This window comes from Malus sylvestris, chromosome 16 (genome assembly GCF_916048215.2).
Source record: "Malus sylvestris chromosome 16, drMalSylv7.2, whole genome shotgun sequence".
Classification (NCBI taxonomy): domain Eukaryota; kingdom Viridiplantae; phylum Streptophyta; class Magnoliopsida; order Rosales; family Rosaceae; genus Malus; species Malus sylvestris.
The window spans coordinates 998775-1020413 of record NC_062275.1 but is presented as its reverse complement, the minus strand read 5'-3'; the positions used below and the strand labels follow the sequence as shown (position 1 = coordinate 1020413).

Below are 21639 nucleotides of genomic sequence, written 5' to 3'. Positions count from 1 at the left end.
CAGATACCAAAGATATGATTTAATAACCACAACTTGTTTCATCGATAAGAAAAACTACAACTTGTTCAAAGAAAATACTATGACGGAGGGTTGCTTGTGCTTGTGGCCTACATATCCACTCCTCACGTGAGAATCAATTTGGAATACAATAATTGCAGTTCATTTGAAGGAGATAAATTAGAAAAGAAAAGCTATACATGGACTTACCACAATCAATTCAACCAAAACTGCGGTAGACACAGTACTTGCAAGTTGTAATTACTAGATATCGAATTATAGTATTTAATTGTCATGGATCATGGTTCCGTAATCACCACCATTATCCATTCGTTTTTTACAAAACATAAAGCATGGTAGTGATAGTAGGAAGAAAATGGCATAATGGTTTGTACGAAAATGAAAACAAATTAAAAGAATGATATAATAATGGTTTTTATTTGGTACCTGAAAGGGCCAAAGACCAAAAGGCTACACCAAGACCATCCCACCGTTCTAAAAATCTCCACCTAACGCCGTTTAGGCGGCTAGCCACCACCCCAATAAGTCTTTAGGTGTTTGAAAATTAAGAAAGTGCGCGTAGACCCACTTAGGTGTTAGTCTAGCCCGCCTCGGTGCCCGCCTAGTCTACCTAAACCCGTCTAGGCGTTTGCCTAGATTGCGATTCTCACTTAAATAGAAAATCGATAACTTTTATTTGGCATTTTCTTTGGTCAATAAAATATAATAGACTTGTTAAATACTTGGATGAACACTCATTATATGCTTGTTTCCTGTATTTTTAATATGCATTCCAATACAATATTATGTGTTTTTTTAGTATAAGTAAACACTTATTTATACAATTGTTGACCCTAAAAACTATCAAGCCTACATGGATCGTAGGCCGAGTAACTAATGAGCTAACTACGTCATTCGGTTGATGCGGGGTGTGCCAACTCGTCTGCCAAGCTCGGCTGGGGAGTAAAAATGTGTTGATGTTGCGTTGAGTGCGCGGCCGACTTCTCGATCTTGTGACTGCGGTTGAGAAAGGAACACGTCCCGGCCTTTGGGTTCTAAGCCTGAAGATAAGGCTGCTAATTTTTCGAAGTTCACAAATCATCGGCGCCAGATTCGGTCATAGTGATTATATTTGTAAGGGTATAAGCACGCCGAATCGACACCAGAGTATAAGGACATAGATACTCAAAACAGATATATGTCTTGATGGTAAATGTGGTTCAGCCGTCAGAATGCCGAAGTCTAAAGCTTACTTGCGAGTATCCAATCATAAAACAACTCGGCGTTCAATGTGTCGAGCCCTAGTAGACTGTAATACCTCACCTCGCCGAAAAGGCTAATGAAATGACCTCTGCCAATAAAGACTCAAAAGTCTTTCTCGATCGAGACTTTGATAGATAACCAGTCGGCCTCGACACAGTGCTGTTTATCCAAATTGAAGGTGTTCCGTGGTCGGCTGGTTCTACGGCGATGATGTTGTTTATCCAAACTGAAGGTATCATCGGTTGCCTTCACAGTGCTGTTTATCCAAACTGAAGATGTGTTGGCGGAAAAAGAAAATAAAAAATCTCAAAGCTGTTGAGAGATTTTGCGCATGGCAATTTGTGTGTTAAATTAAAGGGCTTCGAATGGTGTACGCCGCCTTGTATTTATAGTACTGCTATACTGGCTTTGGTGGCTGACACTTGTTTGACACTTGTTGCAGAATCTAATCGCTTTTCAAATTCATAAAGCAATTTACATTACGCAAGCCAAAGCCCATGCTTTAGTCGTATCATCTCGTGCAAACTGAAGCCACGTGTTCATTTGTAGCAACCTGATATACAGCGATTTTATCTCTAAGTCTTGCATGTGTTGCCATCTGACTAAAATTCTTGGCATCCTGCCAAGGATATTCGGTCCCACCATCATAATATTTTATCTCTTCATGCATGGTAAACCTTCTGCTGCATCACGTCACTATTTCCATGTTCATCTAAAGTCTGAAACCTTTCATCCAAATGACTAGCTTTCCAAACAAGATAAAAGCCCATCTTGACTTTTCAAACTCATAATCAAAAGTCTAGCCTATCTAGGCTTCTTACGTCATCATAACTCCATCACCAACAAATTCTAGGCTTATCACATCACCACCAAAAGCCAAACAAATATTAGGTTTAAATAATTTAACATATTACTACGAGATAATATCATGATTAAAATCACAACATTATTTCTCAATATAATTGAAAATCATTTCAACCATTTTTTCATTCAACGGTCTAAAATTATGTTCATTCAACGGCCTCGATTACTCGGGCCGATAACATAATTTTGGATCCAAACAACAATATATGATAAATTAACTTAAATCTGCCTAGTGATAGGATTAAAAGCACACCATAAAGTAGCACACAAATGTCCTATTGATTTTCCTTATTAACAATAAGATTTGTCAATTGTAGCATATGAAAATAAGGGTCTTTCCCGCAGAAGATTGTTTTATCTAACTACTTAAAATGTTACAAAAACTGGATGCTGTCTCTACTGACCAGCCACCGAAAATTAATTATTAGACCGACTTACACTTATCTAAATTGTACGAAATTTTATATGTAGATACTAGACACAAAGAGATACACTCACACAAATTTTTGGGATTTTTGGAGTTGATTTGCTATTTAAATTAAATCGAACAAAAACAGGACAGAAACAGATATTAAGTAGTTCACAAATTAAGAAAAACGAGTTAGGGGTATTGCTATCCACCACCAAATAATCATGCAAACATGTTATGTTTCATTCAAATTTCTTTTATTTCCGGATGAAGATGCTCAAGTTGGCTCAATGTTAGAACTCAACCTATTACTCTTTCTTACGTAGTATGTTAAGAGAATGGCGTTTTCAACTTAACTTAGTTCCTAGCATGCAATCTAGAATGACGTGTTCATAGATTTAACAAGAAGAAATCATTAAGAACGAAAAGAGTTTGAGTCATCACAAGGCATCGTAAGTACTAGCGTTGTCTTACTTATCCTAGAAATTGGTTCACATGTTAATCGCAATTAACAAGTACTACTCTAGAACATATGTAGGTCCTCATTCGACAAGGGCAGGCACACACATATTCATAGCATTAGAATCCTAGATATGCTTACTAAGTATGCATCCATAGAAAACAAATAAATAATTCATCAATGAGACAAGTAGTGAACCAATTTTCATCCATTCATAAAAGTAATTCAAACGAAATGTCATAACAAACATGCAATCATATTCGGGGCTTCAAAACAACCCCTAACTTCTAAAAATTTAGTTACACATAGTTCTCAAATTAAACCAAAAGAAAGACATGAGTTTGAGAAGATAAAACCGAAAGAAGAGAATGCCAAGATTTCATCTTTTCTTTCCTTCCTTCCCCAACGCAGCTGCCTTGTCCTCTTTCTCCTTCCTTTCCTTCTTTTTTTTTCTATCTTTTTTTCTCTAAAAAAACTCCTTTTGCCGCTGCAACCTACAACCTTTATGCCCATGCTTGCTGCCCCATTTCTGCTCCATAACTCACCCCACTAACAGCCATTTAGTGATGACAATAAGTGAGAGGAAATGTGGTAAAACAATTGTAACACTTTAGGTAGCCTTTATGCCAATTACTCCCTTTTAATCCTCATTTTTAATTCCATTTCCTCTGATATTTGAATGGGTGTCAGCTGACTTGTTCTTGGCTGTATCAGTTTTGGCTGCTAGTTTTATTGGATTTATTGCCTTCAATGCAGTTACAAACTGCTCAGTTTCTTGGAAACCTTTTAGTGTTAAAACGGCCATAATTTCTTCTAGAAAAATGATATTAACAATCCGTGAAATGCTCCAGAAAATAGACATCTGTAGCTTTCCAAGAATATAAGGATCATTCTCTAATTCATTCTGAGCTATTCGCAACTTGCTTCCAAAGTCAGCTGATCTGCACAGGCAGTTTTGACGAATTTGTTACTAAAAATCCTACTTGTGCTATTTTTCTTTTATTTGCTTGACAAATCCCACAAAACACAAAAACAAAGTAAATAGCTTAAAAATATAAGGAACTAACTAAGAAAAAACAAGTGAATTTGATGTAAAATATATATAAATATGAGCTGATCACCTAGTCTACCTAAGTCCCGCTTAGGCGCTAGGCCTAGCCTGCCTGTTACACCCCACCCCCCCCCCCCCCCCCGATTTTAAAGGTAGTTTTGGGTTTTTATTTAAAAATGGGTTTTGTGTCTTAATTGGTGAGCCCAAGGGGGCCCACCCCCTGATTTGTCCCCTGATTCCTCTCTTCTTTTCTTTTTTATTTTATTTTATTTTTATAACTCTTTCTTAAGCTCTATCTCTTTCTCTCCCCGAAACTCTATGCACCTCTCTCTCGACCTCACTCTTCCCTCCTCACCGTCAATCGCACACACACACAAGCATACAAACACACAATGGCAGCACCACCATCGTTAGGCCTTTCTTCTCTCCCTCCTCCTATGTGAAGCACAGAGACAACCCAAACATGCTTAACACAACCACGCTGGCGAGTTCTACTATTCTCGACTAGGTGAGGCTCGAAATACCATCATTCATTCTTCCTTTTCAACGTTCTGGTGGTTTTAATAAAAATAGGTATTGTCTTGGGGACGTTTTGACACAGGAAAACCACCTCGGAGAACTAAACCCAGATTCCAGCAAATACCCGTGGCTTTCAGGCCACTTTTCGACCAAACCACGACGAGTTGGCTGATATGCAAGGTATTAATCTCTTCATCTCGCTGAGTATTACAACTTTCCTTTTTGTTTCACCCAATTTCATTGAGTATTGAAGAAGTTATACTCATTTGAATCTTACTCAGTTTCCAGCGACCTCAATGGCTTTCGAGGTGTTTTTCGACCAAACCACGAGTAGTTAGACATCGTGCGAGATACCATTCTCTTCGTCTCTTCGAAAACTATGATTTTAGTTTTTGAATCACTCGATTTCATTGAGTATTGACAAAGTTATGAGCGTTTAAAGTTTGTCTAATTTCCAGCCGAAATTCCGGCCTTTTCCTTCAATTGGTTCAAGCAACCCACATAACAAACGAGCCAAAGAACCAGCCTAAGGTAGCCCAGCCCAAACCAGCGCCGAGCCCAACCTAAACCAATTCCCTAAACCCAAGCAAATGAAGCCCAAACCCATTACCCTTTAAAGCCTAACCTAAAACCCAAACCTTGTTAGTTTAGGCCTTTGGGCCGTAAAGGACTCGGGTCTCAAGCCCGTTAATCTCTTTAAAACCCAACACATATCCTTTTATTTTTATTTATTTTATTTCAAGCCCAAACCCATTAGAAACCCTTTTATTTATTTATTTATTTATTTTATTTGTTTGAAATTAAACCCACACTCTTAAAGCCCAACCCTTTTTTAAAAGCCTAATCCAAACATTTTTAACTTAAAGCCTTAAGCACTAAACCCTTTAACCTTTCAAACCCCAAACCCTAACCGGCCCAAACCCTTTATGTGGAATATTCCGTTAGGGAATATTCTAAGGAATATTCTATGGACTTTTACGAAATTTAACGGGAACCCTTCTTAGGGTAATTCAACGTCTTGAATCTGTTTCTAACGCCTGTTTTCCCAAATTCAATTGTTATAATAGAGTTTTATTAATTGTACCATTTATGTGCTTAGGTGCATATATTGTGGCGTTTCTGTCTTCGCTAGCAACACAACTATTTGATAATAAAGTAATGTGAGTGAACCCTTTCTAAAATGCATGTTTTAATAGTAGAAATGCATGCATGGAAAAGCATGATTTAGCAATTACGTTTTATGAAATGCTTTGAGATAACATGTTTATTGAGGTTATTTTGAATTATTACTATTTTTCCTATAACCCGTGTTCTTGTAGAATATCTTATGGATGACGATATGATATTTAGAACATGTTTATAACACCTCTTTATAGTATAGATGATGAATGACTTTATACTATGAAGTTGTTTTTTCAATATATATATATATATATATATATATATATATATGTTCAATGGTTTTGTACTTACCTAGTGGTCCTTATTCCACTACAGGACGAATGGATAGATTTCGGTCCGTTCCGGGCGACGGTTATGGTGTTGACATAGGGCCTGAAGTGTTTTTCCTCTGGCTATTAGCACAGGGACGGGGAGCCGGCATGGGGCCTGGAGAGTTATCGAACATTCACTAATGATTATTATATATACAAGTTATGTTTTAAGACATTGCACGGCATGCTAGGTTTTGAAAAACCTATGTTTATCATGATATATATGTGTTTTCATAAAACCTCGGGGTTAGTATGTTGATAATTGTTTTATTTTATATATACATATATATATAAACTTGGTCCACTCATGTTTGTTTTGCGCCCCCTTCAGGACTTAGAATCGAGACATACAATCCCGACATTCAGGCACTTCTGCATCAGCATCTTCGAGACATCTCGGTGTAGGATCCATCCTTTGTTTCATTCAATTTTATATTATTTCTTTTAGTGTTCTAGTTAGTTGTATGCTCTGAACACGTTTCTTAAATGCATATTCATTACATTTTATATTTATAAGTCTTATTTATCCCTTATTTTCAGCTTTTGCACTTAATAAATGGTTTTCGTCACCCTCGGGTGTCGGCCAGCAAGTGCCTATCATGGTATTTAGGGAATATCGGGATCGGGGCGTGTCACTGCCGCTAGACTAGCAAGGGTATTTTAGAACCTTGGACCGTCCTACTTATACAAAGGGTTTTTGGTGCAAATGCCACCTGAAATTGTAAGCACGTGCGATAATACCACATGAACTTTTTTTTTTCTTTTTTACCACCTGTACTCTTTTAACTGTTGGAATATACCACCTTCTTTACTTTCCATTCATTTGTCGTTAAACCTTGTCATCTATAAAAATATTTTTATCAATTAACTTCATGGGGCTGGTTAGAATCAAATTTGCTCCAAAATAATATTGTTCAAGTCAACGTGGTGCCAAAGTTGGGGGTTTGTACAGATCCAATTCGACAATTCATTTCATGAGTTTGAAAAATTACCTGCTTGTTGACCTACAAAAAAATATTGAAAACTCATTATAAATGAAAGATTAGATTTTGTATAATATCCACTTCAATTCTTCAACAACCTTGCCAAAATTAAACCTAAAATCAACTTCTCCATTTATCTCCATGACCTGACTCCGATGCCACTAAAAATATCCATCCACCTGAGGGGCGCGTGATATATTTTCATAGAAAATTGGATAGAAAATAACGTAGGTGGTACATTCCAACATATAGAGAGTCTAGGTGGTAAAAACTAAAACTTAAAAGTTCATGTGGTATTGACACACATGCTTGCAAGTTCAGGTGGTACTTGCAAAATTCCCTTATACAAATATCTTCAACACCACAAAATGTATAGACCTAAATAAGGTTATTTTCGGATGGATCAAATCGAAAACAACATAATTCAACTTTTGTCCCAAAATTTTGGAATCGGATCAAATCAGAATCTTCAAGTTCATATAACTTAACATTTTTTTAATATTTTCAAAATTATGTATACATATAATTTATTCACAAAAATATTTCCTAATTTTCTTGCAGGGCTTAAGTGCAAGTCTGGCTAAGATGAGGGTTAAAAAAAATGTTGCAAGTCCTTTGGATGTGATCCTACAATTTACTAGGTCTTGAAATTAATTTATCGATGTTTAAAGCTGAAAAATAGAAAAATAAATATAAAATAATAGAGCCCCCCCCCCCCCCCGGGAATATATTTTTATGTGTCGGAAATGTTTGGAATGTCCTAAAATTAATTTTAGGAAACATGAGGTGCGACGAGGATGACTCGAATTTTGGCCTATAATGAATCTTGTAAAAATTATCAAAATCAATTGGAAAATGTGTGTTATAACTCATAGTTTTTGTGAAAAATTAAAATTTTTAGTTTGATGAAATATTTGGCCCCCTGAATATATTTGATGTGTCAAAAATGTTCAAAATGTTCTGAAACTAATTTTAGGAAACATGCGGTGTAACGAGAATGCCTCGAGTTTTGGTTTATAATGAATCTTGTATAAATTCTTAAAATAGATTAAAAACATCGGTTAATCACAATTTTTGTGAAAAAAAATTGAAACTTTTAGTTTTTGGAAATATTTTGCGTGTGAGTTAAGGAAAATGGTGCAAGACTTTGAATATAATCCTGCCATTTATTAGGTCCCAAAACTATTTTTTATTGATTTTTAGTTTCAGGAAATATTTTGCGTGGGAGTTAAGGAAAATCTTGCCAGACCTTTAGGTGTGGTCCTCCCATTTATTAGGTCACGACACTATTTTTTAATTATTTTTAGTTTTCAGAAATATTTGGCGTGGGAGTTAAAGAAAATGTTACAAGACCTTTGGATGTGATCCTGTAATTGGATAGGTCCCGAAATTAACTTTTATTGATCCTTAAAGTTGAAAAATAGAAAACTAACTATAAACTAAAAGAGCCCCCCCCCCCCCACCCCTCGAATCCCTATTTTTATGTGTAAAAAATGTTCGCGGTGTCCTAAAATTAATTTTAAAAACCAAGTGGTGTGACGAGAATTACTCGAATTTTGGCTTAAAATAAATCTTACATAAATTCTCAAAATCAATTGGAAAAAGTGAGTTATAACTCACAATTTTTGTGAAAATTTGAAATTTTTAGTTTTAGAAAATATTTTGTGTGGGAGTTAAGTAAAATGTTGCAAGACCTCTGGATGTGAACTTACAATTTATTAGGTCATTATTATTTTTTAAATAGTCAAGTAAATATAAACTAATATAGGGCCCCCAAATAAATTTTATAAGTCAAAAATTATCAAAATGTCCAAAAATGAATTTTACGAAACCTATGGTGCAACAAGAAGGACTTGAATTTGACTTATAATGACTTTGTAAAAACTCCTAAATCGATTGGAAAACGTGATAGTTTTTTTGAAAATTGCTTTTTTTTGGGGGGGGGGGGGGTTTAAATATTTTAAGTGGGAGTTAAGGAAAATATTGCAAGATTTTTTACTGTAATCCTAGCATTTAGTAGCCCCGAAACTAATGTTTATTAATTTTTAAAGTTGAAAAATAGAAAAATAAATATGAACTAATGGAAGGCCCCCAAATATATTTTATGTGTCATAAATGTACAGAATGTCCTAAAATAAATCTTAAGAAACATATGGTTTGACGAGAAGAACTTGAAATTTGACTTATAATGATTCTTGTAAAAATTACCAAATCGATTGGAAAGCTTGGATTACTCACAGTTTTTTGAAAAAATTGAAATTTTTAGTTTTAAGAAATATTTTGCATGAGAGTTAAGAAAAATGTTGCAAGACCTTTAGATATGATCCTACAATTCATTAGGCCCCCAAATAAATTTTTGTGATTTTTTAAAGTTGAATAATAGAAAAATAAATAAATATATATATTTTTTTTATGTTTCTAAAATGTTTAGAATGTGCTAAATTTAATTTTAGGATACATGGATTATAATGAATGACTCGATTTTTTCCTTATAATGAATCTTGTATAAATTCTCAAAATCAATAGGAAAACATGGATTATAACTCATAGTTTTTGTGAAAAAATTGAAACCCTTTGTTTTAGAAAAAATTTTGCATGAGAGTTAAGGAAAATGTTGCAAGGCCTTGAAATGTGATCCTCTCATTTACCCAAGTTAATTTTTATTGATTTTTAAAGTTGAAAAATAGAAAAATAAATATCAACTAATAAATGTTCAACAATGTGTCAAAAATATTATTATGCGGTGAAAATGTTCAGAATGTCCTAGAATTAGTTTTAGGAAAAATGTCGTGCGAAGAGAATGACTTGAATTTCGGCTTATAATAAATATTGTATAAATTCTCAAAACCGATTGGAAAACATGGGTAAATAATTCACAGTTTTTGTGAAAAAATAGAAAATTTTTGTTTTTTTTTTAATATTTGCATCGGAGTTAAGGAAAATTTTGAAGACCTTTGGATGTAATCCTACAATTTATTACAAACCGAAATTAATTTTTATTGATTTTTAAAGTTACAAGTAAAAATTGAAAATAAACTAATAGAGGGCCTCGAATATATTTTTATGTGTTGAAAATGTTAGGAATGTCCTACAATTAATTTTAGGAAACATGTGGTGAGACGAGAATGATTCAAATTTTGACTTATAACGAATGTTGTAAAAAAATTCAAAATCGATTGGAAAACGTGGGTAACTCATAGTTTTTGTGAAAAAATTGAAACTTTTAGTTTAAGGAAATATTTTGCGTGGGAATTAAGAAAAATATTGCAAGACTTTTGAATGTAATCATACCATCTATTAGGTCCTAAAACTAATTTTTAAAGTTAAAAAATAGAAAAATAAATATAAACTAATATAGGGCCCCTCAAATATATTTTTATTTGTCAAGAATATTCAGAATGTCGTAAAATTAATTTGGAAATTGATGAGAATAGCAACTGCTACTGAGGAGTTTCCAAAGATTTCGATGTTGAGCCGACTCCGCCCGCAATTCCTAGGGAACGCATGTTGCAGAGTGGCATCGCCATTTCGAATATACAGCTGGTCTTAACTAGAATTCCTCAAATTGAGATTTCTAAAACACGTCGCTGAGTATCGATCCGATGTTTAAAGTCGTCCAACAATCCACTTCATCACTGTTGAGGCACAATCCCGACATGAATTCTTGAATTTCAACCAGAAGGTGACAATTCAAACAGAGAAAGATTTGCACAACTGCACCGACTGGCACAAAATCCGGAAGTCGTGACATCCAAATGATGTCAAAACCGACACTTTAAGAGAATAGAAAAGAATCCTAAGTATGCTCTGAACAAACCACGCTCTGATACCAATCTGACACGCCCCGACCCTGATATTCCCCGAATACCAGGATAGACACGTGCTGGCCGACACCCGAGGGTGACGAAAGCCATTAATTGATACAAAAGCTAAGAATAAGAAATAAATAAGGGTTAGAAATTTGAAATACAATGAACTAACAATTTAGGAACGTGTTCAGAGCATACAACTAAACCTAATCACTAAAAAGAATTAAGATAAAATTTAATGAATAGAGGAGTGGGTCCTACATTGAGAGGTTCCGAAGATGCTGCTGCGGAAGTGCCTTCATGCCAGGATTAGGTGCCTTGATTCTAAGTCCTGAATGGGGGCATAAAACAAAGGTGAGTGGACCAAGTTCATATATATAATAATAAAACAGTTATCAAAGTAATAACCCCCACAGTTTAATAATGAAAACTACTAGCATAATAAGTGATGGATTTAACAAAATCCTAGCATGCCAAAAATATCTCAAAAGCCATATCGCGGAAACTCATCGCGGAAATCAAAACAATAAACGTCTCATAAATCGTCTCGTAAGCGCAGTGTGCTGCTAGTAAGATCACCGAATAAATATAACTCCCGGCCCAATACCTGCACCAAAGTCTCTGCGCCCGTAGCCAGAGATAACTACCACCCGGCCCAATGCCTCTTCATGTCCCTCAGCCCGTAGCTAGGGATTATTTCTCCCGGCCTAAATGCCAACACCAGATCCTCGCCCCAGGCGGCATAGTGTCCACTAGGTACGCACAAAATGTTACGCCTCTCGTAAATACCACTTCATAGCGTAGGTTACCGATCATCGTCTACACTATAAAGAGGGGTTCAAAAACATGTTCTAGCATCCTATCGTCATCTATCAGATAGTCTACCAGTTCATGGTTTTTTATAGAAAATATTATATATTAAAATATAGCTCAATATAGGCTAACAATTTAATTCCTCACCAAAACACGATACGATAAACAATATATTAAATTAACATGCTTCGCATAAATCAAATCATAAACTCGTAGGCATGCTAAACATTTATGCAATTAAATGCTAAAATCATGTAATCTTAGAAGGGGTCCACTCACAGTACTTAGTTGCCAAAAGCTGCGCCACTAGCGAAGACGGAAACGTCACAATAATTGCCCCCTAAGCACATAAAGAGTCCAATAAATAAAACTATATAATAGCAATTGAATTTGGGAAAACGGACATCGGAAACGGATTCAGAACGTCGAATTACCCTAAAAAGGGTCCCGGACGAAAACCCGAAAAGTCAACTCTAAAGTCAACATTGACCGGGGGTCAACGGTCAAATTAGGTCTAACGGGTTTTAGGCTTGAAATCCGGATTGGGGTTAAGGTTAAATAGGATTAGGATATATTGGGTTTTGGAATTCTAAGGTTTTTGGGGTTAAAAGGATTTAGGGTGAAAATTGGTGGTTTAGGCTTAAGCCCAAACACACACACATGCATGCACTAAACACACACACACACGGGCTGCAAGCACACAGCCCACACCCACCAAAAACCGGCCCAAGGCCTTACTCTAAAACAGAAAATAAATAAAAACCTGAAAAGGTTTTTGGGTTGGACTAATGGGCTACGGGCCCTAAATCTAATGGCCCGAAGGCCTTTTGGGTCCTAAACCAATAACAAATAAATAAAAACAATTAAAAGGATTGGGCTAGGGCTTTGGGCTTATGCAATACGGGCTTAAGGCCCGTGGGTTTGAGAAACGGCCTGAAGGGCCTGGTTTGCCGAAGAAGAAGGCCGGAAATTCGGCCGGAAAACCACCCCACTTTAAACGGCCATAACTTTGTCACTACTCAACGAAATCAAGTGAAACAAAAAGGAAAATTATAGTACTCGACAAGACGAAGAGATTGATACCTTGCACGCCGACCAACTCGCAGTGGTTTGGCCGGAAATGGCCTCGAAAGCCGTCGGACTCGCCGGAGGTTATTTTCTTGGTTTCGCCGAGTTGCGCAGAGGCAAGAGGAAGAGGAAAGGGACGAGGTTTAGATGGTGAGTTCTCAGCAGATGGCGTGGTTGAGTGTTGATCGGGGAAAAGAGTTGCAGCGAGGGAAAGAGATGAGGTCCGAGAGAGAGACACGGGAGAGTGAGGTAGAAAAGAGAGCTGAAAGAGGAGAGAGAGATTAGGGAAAAACCAAAAAAAAAATCATAAGGTGGACCCCACGGGCTCACCAATTAAGGCTTTAAAATAATTTTTTAAAATATAAAAGGGGTTGGGGTGTTTCATAAGGAGGTCCTCACGAGTCTCGGGGTACTTCGTTGGAAGGATTTGGACGTCGGAGGGCTGAGATTGACGTTTATCTAGGTATGCCGAGCTATCGAGCTTTATCGGGGAAAACCTAGTAGATTTTAAGCCTTGAAACTTGTATAACGTGATTCTACATGTTATTAGCTTCATTTTGGTACCAATTTCATGAAAAATGGTGAAGAAACGAAGGAGAATAGTGGTTTTAAAGTTTTACCCAAAAACCGGTGACTCAACGGAGAAGAAATGAGAATATTCCGTTAGTTTTGACAGAATATGCTAACGTCGTCAGTTAGGGTTAATGGTTACCGTTGGGTTTTAACGAAATATTCCTAACGGCAATTAGAGAATCCGTCAGGATTCCCTGCGCGTGGCCGCGCGTCTTGCCGTGCACTCACCGACGTGTGAGGGGTCCAAAAATTAATCTAAAATTTTGAGGATGATCCTGAGGTTGTGTAGGTCACTGTAATATATTCATATATCCATTTTGAGCTATGTATGAGAATTTATTAGCTAGTTTTGTCTATGTGCTTTAAAATAACGTTTTTATAGTTATTTCGCATATAAGTGAGACTTATCTCGAGGACGAGTGTATCCAAGGGCGACTTGGGGGCTACGACCCTTCAACATATCAGTGAGTGGGCTTTTGGTTTTCAGTATATATTTATATACTTGATATTTTCCCAGAAATATGTGTTTAAATGATAGTATGCCATAAATGTCATGCATATAAATTTATAATTCACATATGAATTGGTATGCGATGCGTTATATATATAAATGTGGTGTTGTGGACGCTCAGGTAAGCTCATGTGAGTTATGTTTGGTTATGTGAATTGTCAATGATGCGATATGTGATTGAATAATGTTGAACTCATAAAACTGCACTTAGGGTGATTGTGATTTAGCCATAGTTATGGCACAGACCTGTTTATTATGTCACCTCCCGCACCATATGCTCATATTGGATCCAATTTATGTGCACAGTCTTGTCATGCAGACCTTATTTATGGTTCCGACTCGTAGGTGACTAGCGAATTATCGCCCAGCTATTATGTGAGAGTAATATTGAACATGATTATACTACACCCATTATTGTCGTATAGACCTTTTCCTTTGGTTCCAACTCTTGTGCAATATATTGCCGTATAGGTCATTATAGTGACTCCGGCTAGATTGATTTTGAGCTATGAATTCAGCCGTACAGATTACCACAGGGGTTCCGGCTAACATGTTATATTTCTATGAAATTATTATTACCTGAATTGCTTACTTTGTTATATCTTGGCATGACATACATATGAATATGATTATGTGAAGCATGATTTGAATTGATATATATTTATGTATATGCATATATCTTGATTCTGGGAAAAATTATACATGTTTTAGAACGAGGGGTTAGATATATTGATAAATGAAACGGTTTTGTAAAACATTTGTTTTTGCCCACTCACGTTTTCTATTTTGCGCCCCTTCAGGTTTTAGGTAAGTTTGCAGTTGCTGAGTGCAAGGACTTCGGCAGTTCTGACACATCTAAATAATAGTAGGACATCTTATGGTACTGTATAACTAGTACTTGTTCTACTGGACTGCACCTAGACTTTCTATGCTTTGATTAGGAGTGTTTACTTCTGTATATTACTCCTAACACTTCATGTTTAGTATTGCACTCTAGTAGTTCGGTTTTTAATTATTCTTATATTTCTTAGCATTATTGCTTCCGCACTGTGCACATGGCTACGTCACTCTCACGTCGCGACCAGCATGCCTTGATCTCGGTCGGGGTGTGTCAAATAGTGGTCCCCTAATATAATTTGATGTGTCCAAAATTTTGGAATGTTCTAATTTAATTTTAGAAAACATGTGGCGCGACTAGAATAACATGAATTTTAGCTTATAATGAATCTTGTAAAAATTCTCAAAATCAATTAGAAAACGTAGGTTATAGCTCACAATTTTTGTGAAAAAAAAATTGAAAATTGTAGTTTTAGAAAATATTTTGCAGAGTTAAGGAAAATGTTGAAGACATTTAGATGTGATCCTTCATTTTATTAGGTCCCAAAATTAATTTTCAAAGTTACAAAATAAAAATAAAAAACAATAATATAGGGCCCCCCAAATATATTTTTATGTGTTGAAAATGTTCAGAATTTCCTAAAAATAATTTTAGGAAACATGTGGTGTGACAAGAATGACTTGAATTTTAGCTTATAATGAATTTTGTAAAATTTTCAAAATCAATTGGAAAACATGAGTCCCACAGTTTTTGTGAAAAAATTATAACTTTAGTTTTAGGAAATATTTTGCATGGGAGTTAAGGAAAATGTTACAAGACCTGTGGATATAAACTAATAGGGGTCCCAAGTATAATTTTATATGAAAATTTTCGAAATATCCTAATTTAATTTTAGGAAACTTGTGGTGCGGTTATAATGATTCGAATTTTGGCTTATAATGAATCTTGTAAAAATTTTCGAAATTGATTGGAAAACATGAGTTATAACTCTTTTTATTTTTTATTTTTTTTAGAGAAAAATTGAAATTTTTAGTTTTAGAAATTTTTTTGCGTGGTAGTGAAAGAAAATATTTCAAGACATATGGATGTGATCCTACCATTAATTAGCTCCCGAAACAATTTTTTTAGATTTTTTAAATTGAAAAACAAACAAAATATATAAACTATTAAGTGTCGAAAATCTTCGGAATATCCTAAACTAATTTCAAAAAACATATGATACGACTAGAATTACTTGAATTTTGACTTATAATGAATCCCGTAAAAATTCTCAAAATCGATTCTATTCAATGTCCATTTGTATGCTTTATCGATAGATACACCCTTCTCTACATTTGTCTATGAAGATATTCAAGTGATTGGGGGACACCATTATCAAGGAACAACACTACACCGTTTGAGATTACTTGGAAGCAGTAAGCGATTAATATGTAGTGCTATTTTTGCCAAGGGCTTCGCAAAGTACATATTTCACATAAGCATACGATATTTTTTTGCTTATCGGGTGCTGTACATTTCTGTTGGTCATGTCACAGTAGGTGGTTTTAGAGCTCCGGAATTTCTCTTATTTTCTTTCTTTTTATTTGCTTTGTATTGTGCTAGTCGGCTTCCGGGCACTTTGAAATTGGCATGAACAATATTGCTTTTGGACACTTTGAAGAGCTTCTGCCCCAGTTTAAGTAAGCTTTCGTTACTTTCATTGTACTAGTATTAGCTCCTTTCTTTCATAATCTTCTTGTTTCGAGGATTACTAGCTTCACTTTGATACATCTTTCGTGTGTTTTTGAGTTCAGGGGAGTGGCAAAAGTTGGGGAAGTTGTGAACTTTGAGCAGGCATGGACATCATAGATATTCTTTACGAAAACAGGAGACATCGATGCTCTACACCAATCCTCGCTCTCTTGCTGTATCAATCTTGGCATGTTTAACAAAACAGAATCCTAGTACTAGTAAAATGTAGCTAACTTTGGTTTGTGTTCTGTAATTTTGTTTTTATGTTGTTTTGCAGGTTGCTTCATATATCATCACAGTTCCTAAACAGATGTTGGAATTTTCTGTTCTTCCTTGGGGTAAGATTTCTAGTTTTCTTAACTACGATGACGCGAGCATGCATAGCATGTTTAGTATTAAAACGTGGGATCCTAGGACCAGTTGATTTCTAACAAATGCTCAGTCATGTGAAATATCCTTGTTAGCTCAGTCAGATACTGATACGCTGCACCCTTGATTTGCTTCCTTTCCTTTAACCCTACTTTTTAGTCTCCCTTCTCCTAAAATCGTGTCAATTAGGCAAGAGATTTATTAGCCCTGCATTTTGAGCTGGACCCTCGTTAATTCAAACCGCATTCTTGACTATTTGCCCACACCAAAAAGTCGTGAGTTTAGAGTCCTTGTTCTTGCCGTGATGAGCTCCCAAGCAATAGTCCCAGGGTCCCCAGTTCTTATGAGAGAAACTGACGTGAAGAGGGAGACTGACACCTTTTTGTACAATGACTACTTAGTCGATCAAGAGTCCACCCATCTCCATTCCACAGCTTTGTTTGATTCTTGACCACCGGCTATATATGATCATCAATTTGGTGGGCCTTTTGATCATATGATGTAAACCCACTTTCTGTGGTCCATTGTACCATTTTTCAACTGGATAGAATCCTTGCTGACAACATATTCTTTCTGACGGTGATCTTACCCTTGATTCCCCTTGCATCTCAGAATATCTGTTCTGGATTCCCTAGTTGATGGACTATGTAGCAGCTAGTTTCTTTCTTTTTTAATATTCAACATCAAACGTTAGGCTTAGAAGAAGCAAGATGAAATTTCGCTTACACAGACCCGTTCGAAGCAGATTCAATACAAAGCACTGCACAACAACTAATTGTTTCCTGCATGAGTGCAAGCTCAATTATGGAAGGAAAAAGTTAAAAGACAGCACTTAGCATATCAAGTAAAAAATTAAGAGGACATATCAAACATCGTTGTGTCTGGTACAGCATGGTTAACTGTACACGTCTACTTGCACTTACATTTGCGATTGGATAGGCGTTAGCTATTAGGTAGGTGTTTCTGTTTTTGTTTAATACTCGCTCGACGAGTGACTAAGTGGTGGGGTGGTGAAAGAGAGGTGCATATTTTTCATGCGTACTAGCATGGTAGGCTGTCCACACAAGTGAGTTCCAAGAGCTAGAAAGTGTAGAATTAACCAGACACACAATGCTACATCATTGATCTTGATCTGTTGATCATATATATCGAAGGGGTCCATTTCCAACTTTACACTCCCCTTTCCCAAATTTTGTTGTCTTTCTTTCAACGAAGATTTGATGCTCTTCTTACAGTATCTCCCACTCTACTCGATTGTTAGGTGCTTCCCGAATTCCTGCTTTTTTTTTTTCTTTTTTTTTTATCAGTAGTACTCCTGCTTTAAATGATGCGTTTTCGACTTTTTTTTTTCAATTTGTTCTGTACTTTTCACCATTTCGTGTTTCTACACTGCTATTGCAGCATCTCAGTTGTTTGGTCCTCCCTACACGCCCCACCTTTGTCATCCTTTTTTATTTATTTCTCTTTTCCTGTGTTGAAGTGACAGAGGGAGAGCACTGGTACTGATTGAAATACTTTTTCCGATTGCAGTTGAGTTTGTAACAAGATGCGATCAAGAGGATGTTCTAGATATTGTCACCGACATTCTGAAGCACGTGTTCGACGCTTGTCGTTAGATAGGAGTTTTGAACAGGGCAACTAGTCTGGTGTGTTACGTTAAATACTTGGATTTACTGAGTTGTGTTACATCTGGTTGAAAAACTTGAAGGTTTCTGGTGTTGGAATCCAATACCAAATTACCAATAGGAGGATAAGGGATGGATGTTGCTGGGCCATTCGTATATTGTTAACACACAAGAAACTACTTTTGAACACTATCATTTCTGTGGGCTCTACCACACGCCCACTACCTGATAGCACATTTCAGTCGAGATCCAGAAATTGCCTTTATTTTTCGAGACGGAGTGGGATTTTCTGCTTTTTAAAATCTCTCTTCCAGTTTTATTTTTTTCTCATTTGTTTTCTCTTTATAATTAAATTAATATCAAGTGTTGACGTGACTTAATCACCATAATCGTTCAAATATGAAGGAATTGAAGATGAAGGGGATTTAAAATAAAGAGAATCATAATCCAATAATTTTTCTCTTCTCTTCTCTTCTCTTCTCTTGTTGGGGTCCATTAGAAACCAAGGGAGATGCCAAACTAGTGTGTGAAGCTGTCCCCTAGCTTTTTTGTGGATTAATTTGTGAGAAATTTTTTAATGTAACTGTAATATATTCTCTTTTGTATCTCTCATTGCATTACCCGTGTAATTTTGTACATCAGAGTCTTCATTCTCTTGTAAGTTTTAATTTTGAAGCCCTTGTCCAACCAAATTTGATTGATGAGCAAAGCTTGGATTGGGGGTCAAGTATAGTGTGCGATGTTTTATGCTTTACAATTCTGTTGTTCTTGTCCTGTTTGGTAAAGTGAGATTGGATTCGAATAAGAATAACAATCCGCAAGAGCAATGAGCATTTGAGTATTTTTAACTACTCTGCATTTCCTATGAATTGTGAAATTCAATAATATTTAATAAAACACTCTGTAATATTATAAGTAAAAAGTTTTAGTTTCGATTCGTATAAACGTGTAGTTTTTTTTGTTTGTTTTGTTCAGCACTTTCCTTCCTTCCGGCAGCCAAATTCATGCAATGACTATAATGCCCCCCTAAGGTTGACATCATGAGCTTTAATAATAGTTTTTATTGAACATTTATTTTATTTAGGAAGATGATAATTATCACTCCTGAATTGAAGTAATGATGAATTTCTGCTATTTTCCACTCATTGTATGCGAGCAAATTACAGGCGCTGTAGTTGTAGGTACGTGACGACTGGACGGCAACCTAAAACCAATACATAGACTATTAAATATACGACAAACTCAGTAATAAGGTAACATACTAGGCCAACAAAAATTAAGAAATAAAGTCGATGATTCGTAAGTAGTGAATTGTCTTGATTGTTAGGTTCTTCATCCTTATCCCACTACGTCTAGACAAAACACAACCTAAAGCGGTTAGCACAACTTTCTTCTTGTTATATTGTGATATGTATAATGTAAGAGAAGACTAATCGGAGGAGTTAATGATTTTGATGTATATGGTTGAGTCCTTGCGTTGCCCGGTTGTAAACTTGTAATGATCATGTGTAATTACTCCTTAACAAAGTCCTTCATGACATCGTCCTCAAGTCAAGGGATGTTTAGGGCCAAATTAGCATTAATAGTGTCGGCTAATAATCGAAGCAACTAACCTACAGTCGCATTCATTTAGTGCAAAGTCGTACAAGTCTTCCCCACCCAACCACCATATGATGACACATATATATTCTCCCTTCCCCACTTTGTTTTTCAAGGGTAGGTATCCACTACCCACTGTCTCTCATGAATAATCTTTTTTCATCAACTTTTATGTGGACATGGTTGTGATATATAAAGAATTATGCTTTGTTGTTACGAGTGCTATTAAAAAATTAATTACAAATTGACATATGTGTATGAATAATTGAATTGAACATTATAATTGGATATTTGTCCAATTGTAATAGTGTTTTAGCTACACATGCTGCTCTTCTTTCAACAACGAAACTTGATTTATTATAACATAATATATTTTAGTATAGCAACAATTGGCTTTTTTTTCTTTCATATTCCTCTATATGGCAAGTCTTGGTTATCGTAAAGTTTGGACTGAGATGAAATTTCGATTAAAAAATGCTCAAATACTCCTTTATATTTGGAGTATTAGATTTTTGTAGGCTTATGTTTGAGAAAAATTTCAATAGAGCAGCTTGTCAGATGATCTCCAAATACAAAACCATCACTCCCTTCTACGAATCTCTGACCATCTGGTAAGTTTTTCTTCTCCTTATTTTTATTCCATATGTCTAACCTGAAAATTTTTCATTTGGGCAGCAGTATCGCTTGGACTATATTCCTAGTTTTCATATCCTTACGATATGACAAACTTTTTCTCTTTTTCTTTTTTTCTCTTGTGGGTTGGGGGCTCTGTGTTCTTTATTCAATGGCTCCGGCGCCGACACGACTACACAATTGTTGTAGATGTATTGGGGTTTTGTTTTTTCAGATAAACAGATTATTAGGGTTTGAAAGGAGCAGCAGCTCAGCTCTACAAAGGGAAAAGCGTAGGTTCGTAGATATATTCCCAAAATGGTATATAGTTTTTAGAAATTTCTCACTTTAATTATGATTAGTCTGCTTTATTTTAATGATGCAATTATGCAGGTGGTTATATATAAATTAACAAGTTAAATATATGAAATCGGTAGACCAAATAATGATGGAAAACAACTTTCAATGATTATATTATAATGTATAATGCTTCTGCATGATTTATCTTGGTATTTTTTCTACTAAATTAATTATCTTTTTGTCATTTCAGAATAAAGACAAAGTGTAAGTAGGGTTTGATTGAATCAGTGGTAAAAGAATAGTAATGAGAGTTGGAGAAAAAAAAAAGGAACACTAATGAAAATAATTTGAAAACTTTAAGTTTTAACGATAATGACAAAATAAAAGGCAAAGTGAATAGTACCATGATTGACTTTTTAATGTAAAAATGTGTTTTCGTTAAAGTGAACAGTACCGAAAGCTTTTCGTTAAAGTTCAAAAAAAAAAAATGGTTGCTATATATAGATATAGCCGTGGAGATCATCCACCCGTTTGAGAAACAAGTAGCAGGGAGGAACCGGTACTTAACATGAGAAATTTCCTGGTAAAAAGGATAAAGAAGATGGCATGGCATTTACTATGCCGTTTTTAATCAATAATGCAACGTTAAGTGAGAACGTTAAAATATATGATACACACTATTAATTTGAAATGCTACAATGACATAGGTATTCGAGTGGAGATAAGTTCGCCTCTTCCATAATGTGACAGTG

General features: G+C 35.6%; 1 protein-coding gene across 1 annotated transcript in view; it reads right to left on the bottom strand.

Moving 5' to 3' along the window:
* Window positions 1-18527, bottom strand: part of LOC126607741 (uncharacterized) — a 59418-nt gene extending 40891 nt beyond the window's left edge. Inside the window, exons 1-2 of the mRNA XM_050275470.1 lie at window positions 18492-18527; window positions 12745-12991 (exon numbers count right to left, since the gene is read on the bottom strand). Coding sequence (XP_050131427.1) covers window positions 12745-12991; window positions 18492-18527 — 283 coding nt within the window. The remainder of the gene's footprint in view (window positions 1-12744; window positions 12992-18491) is intronic.
* Window positions 18528-21639: the final 3112 nt, after the last annotated feature.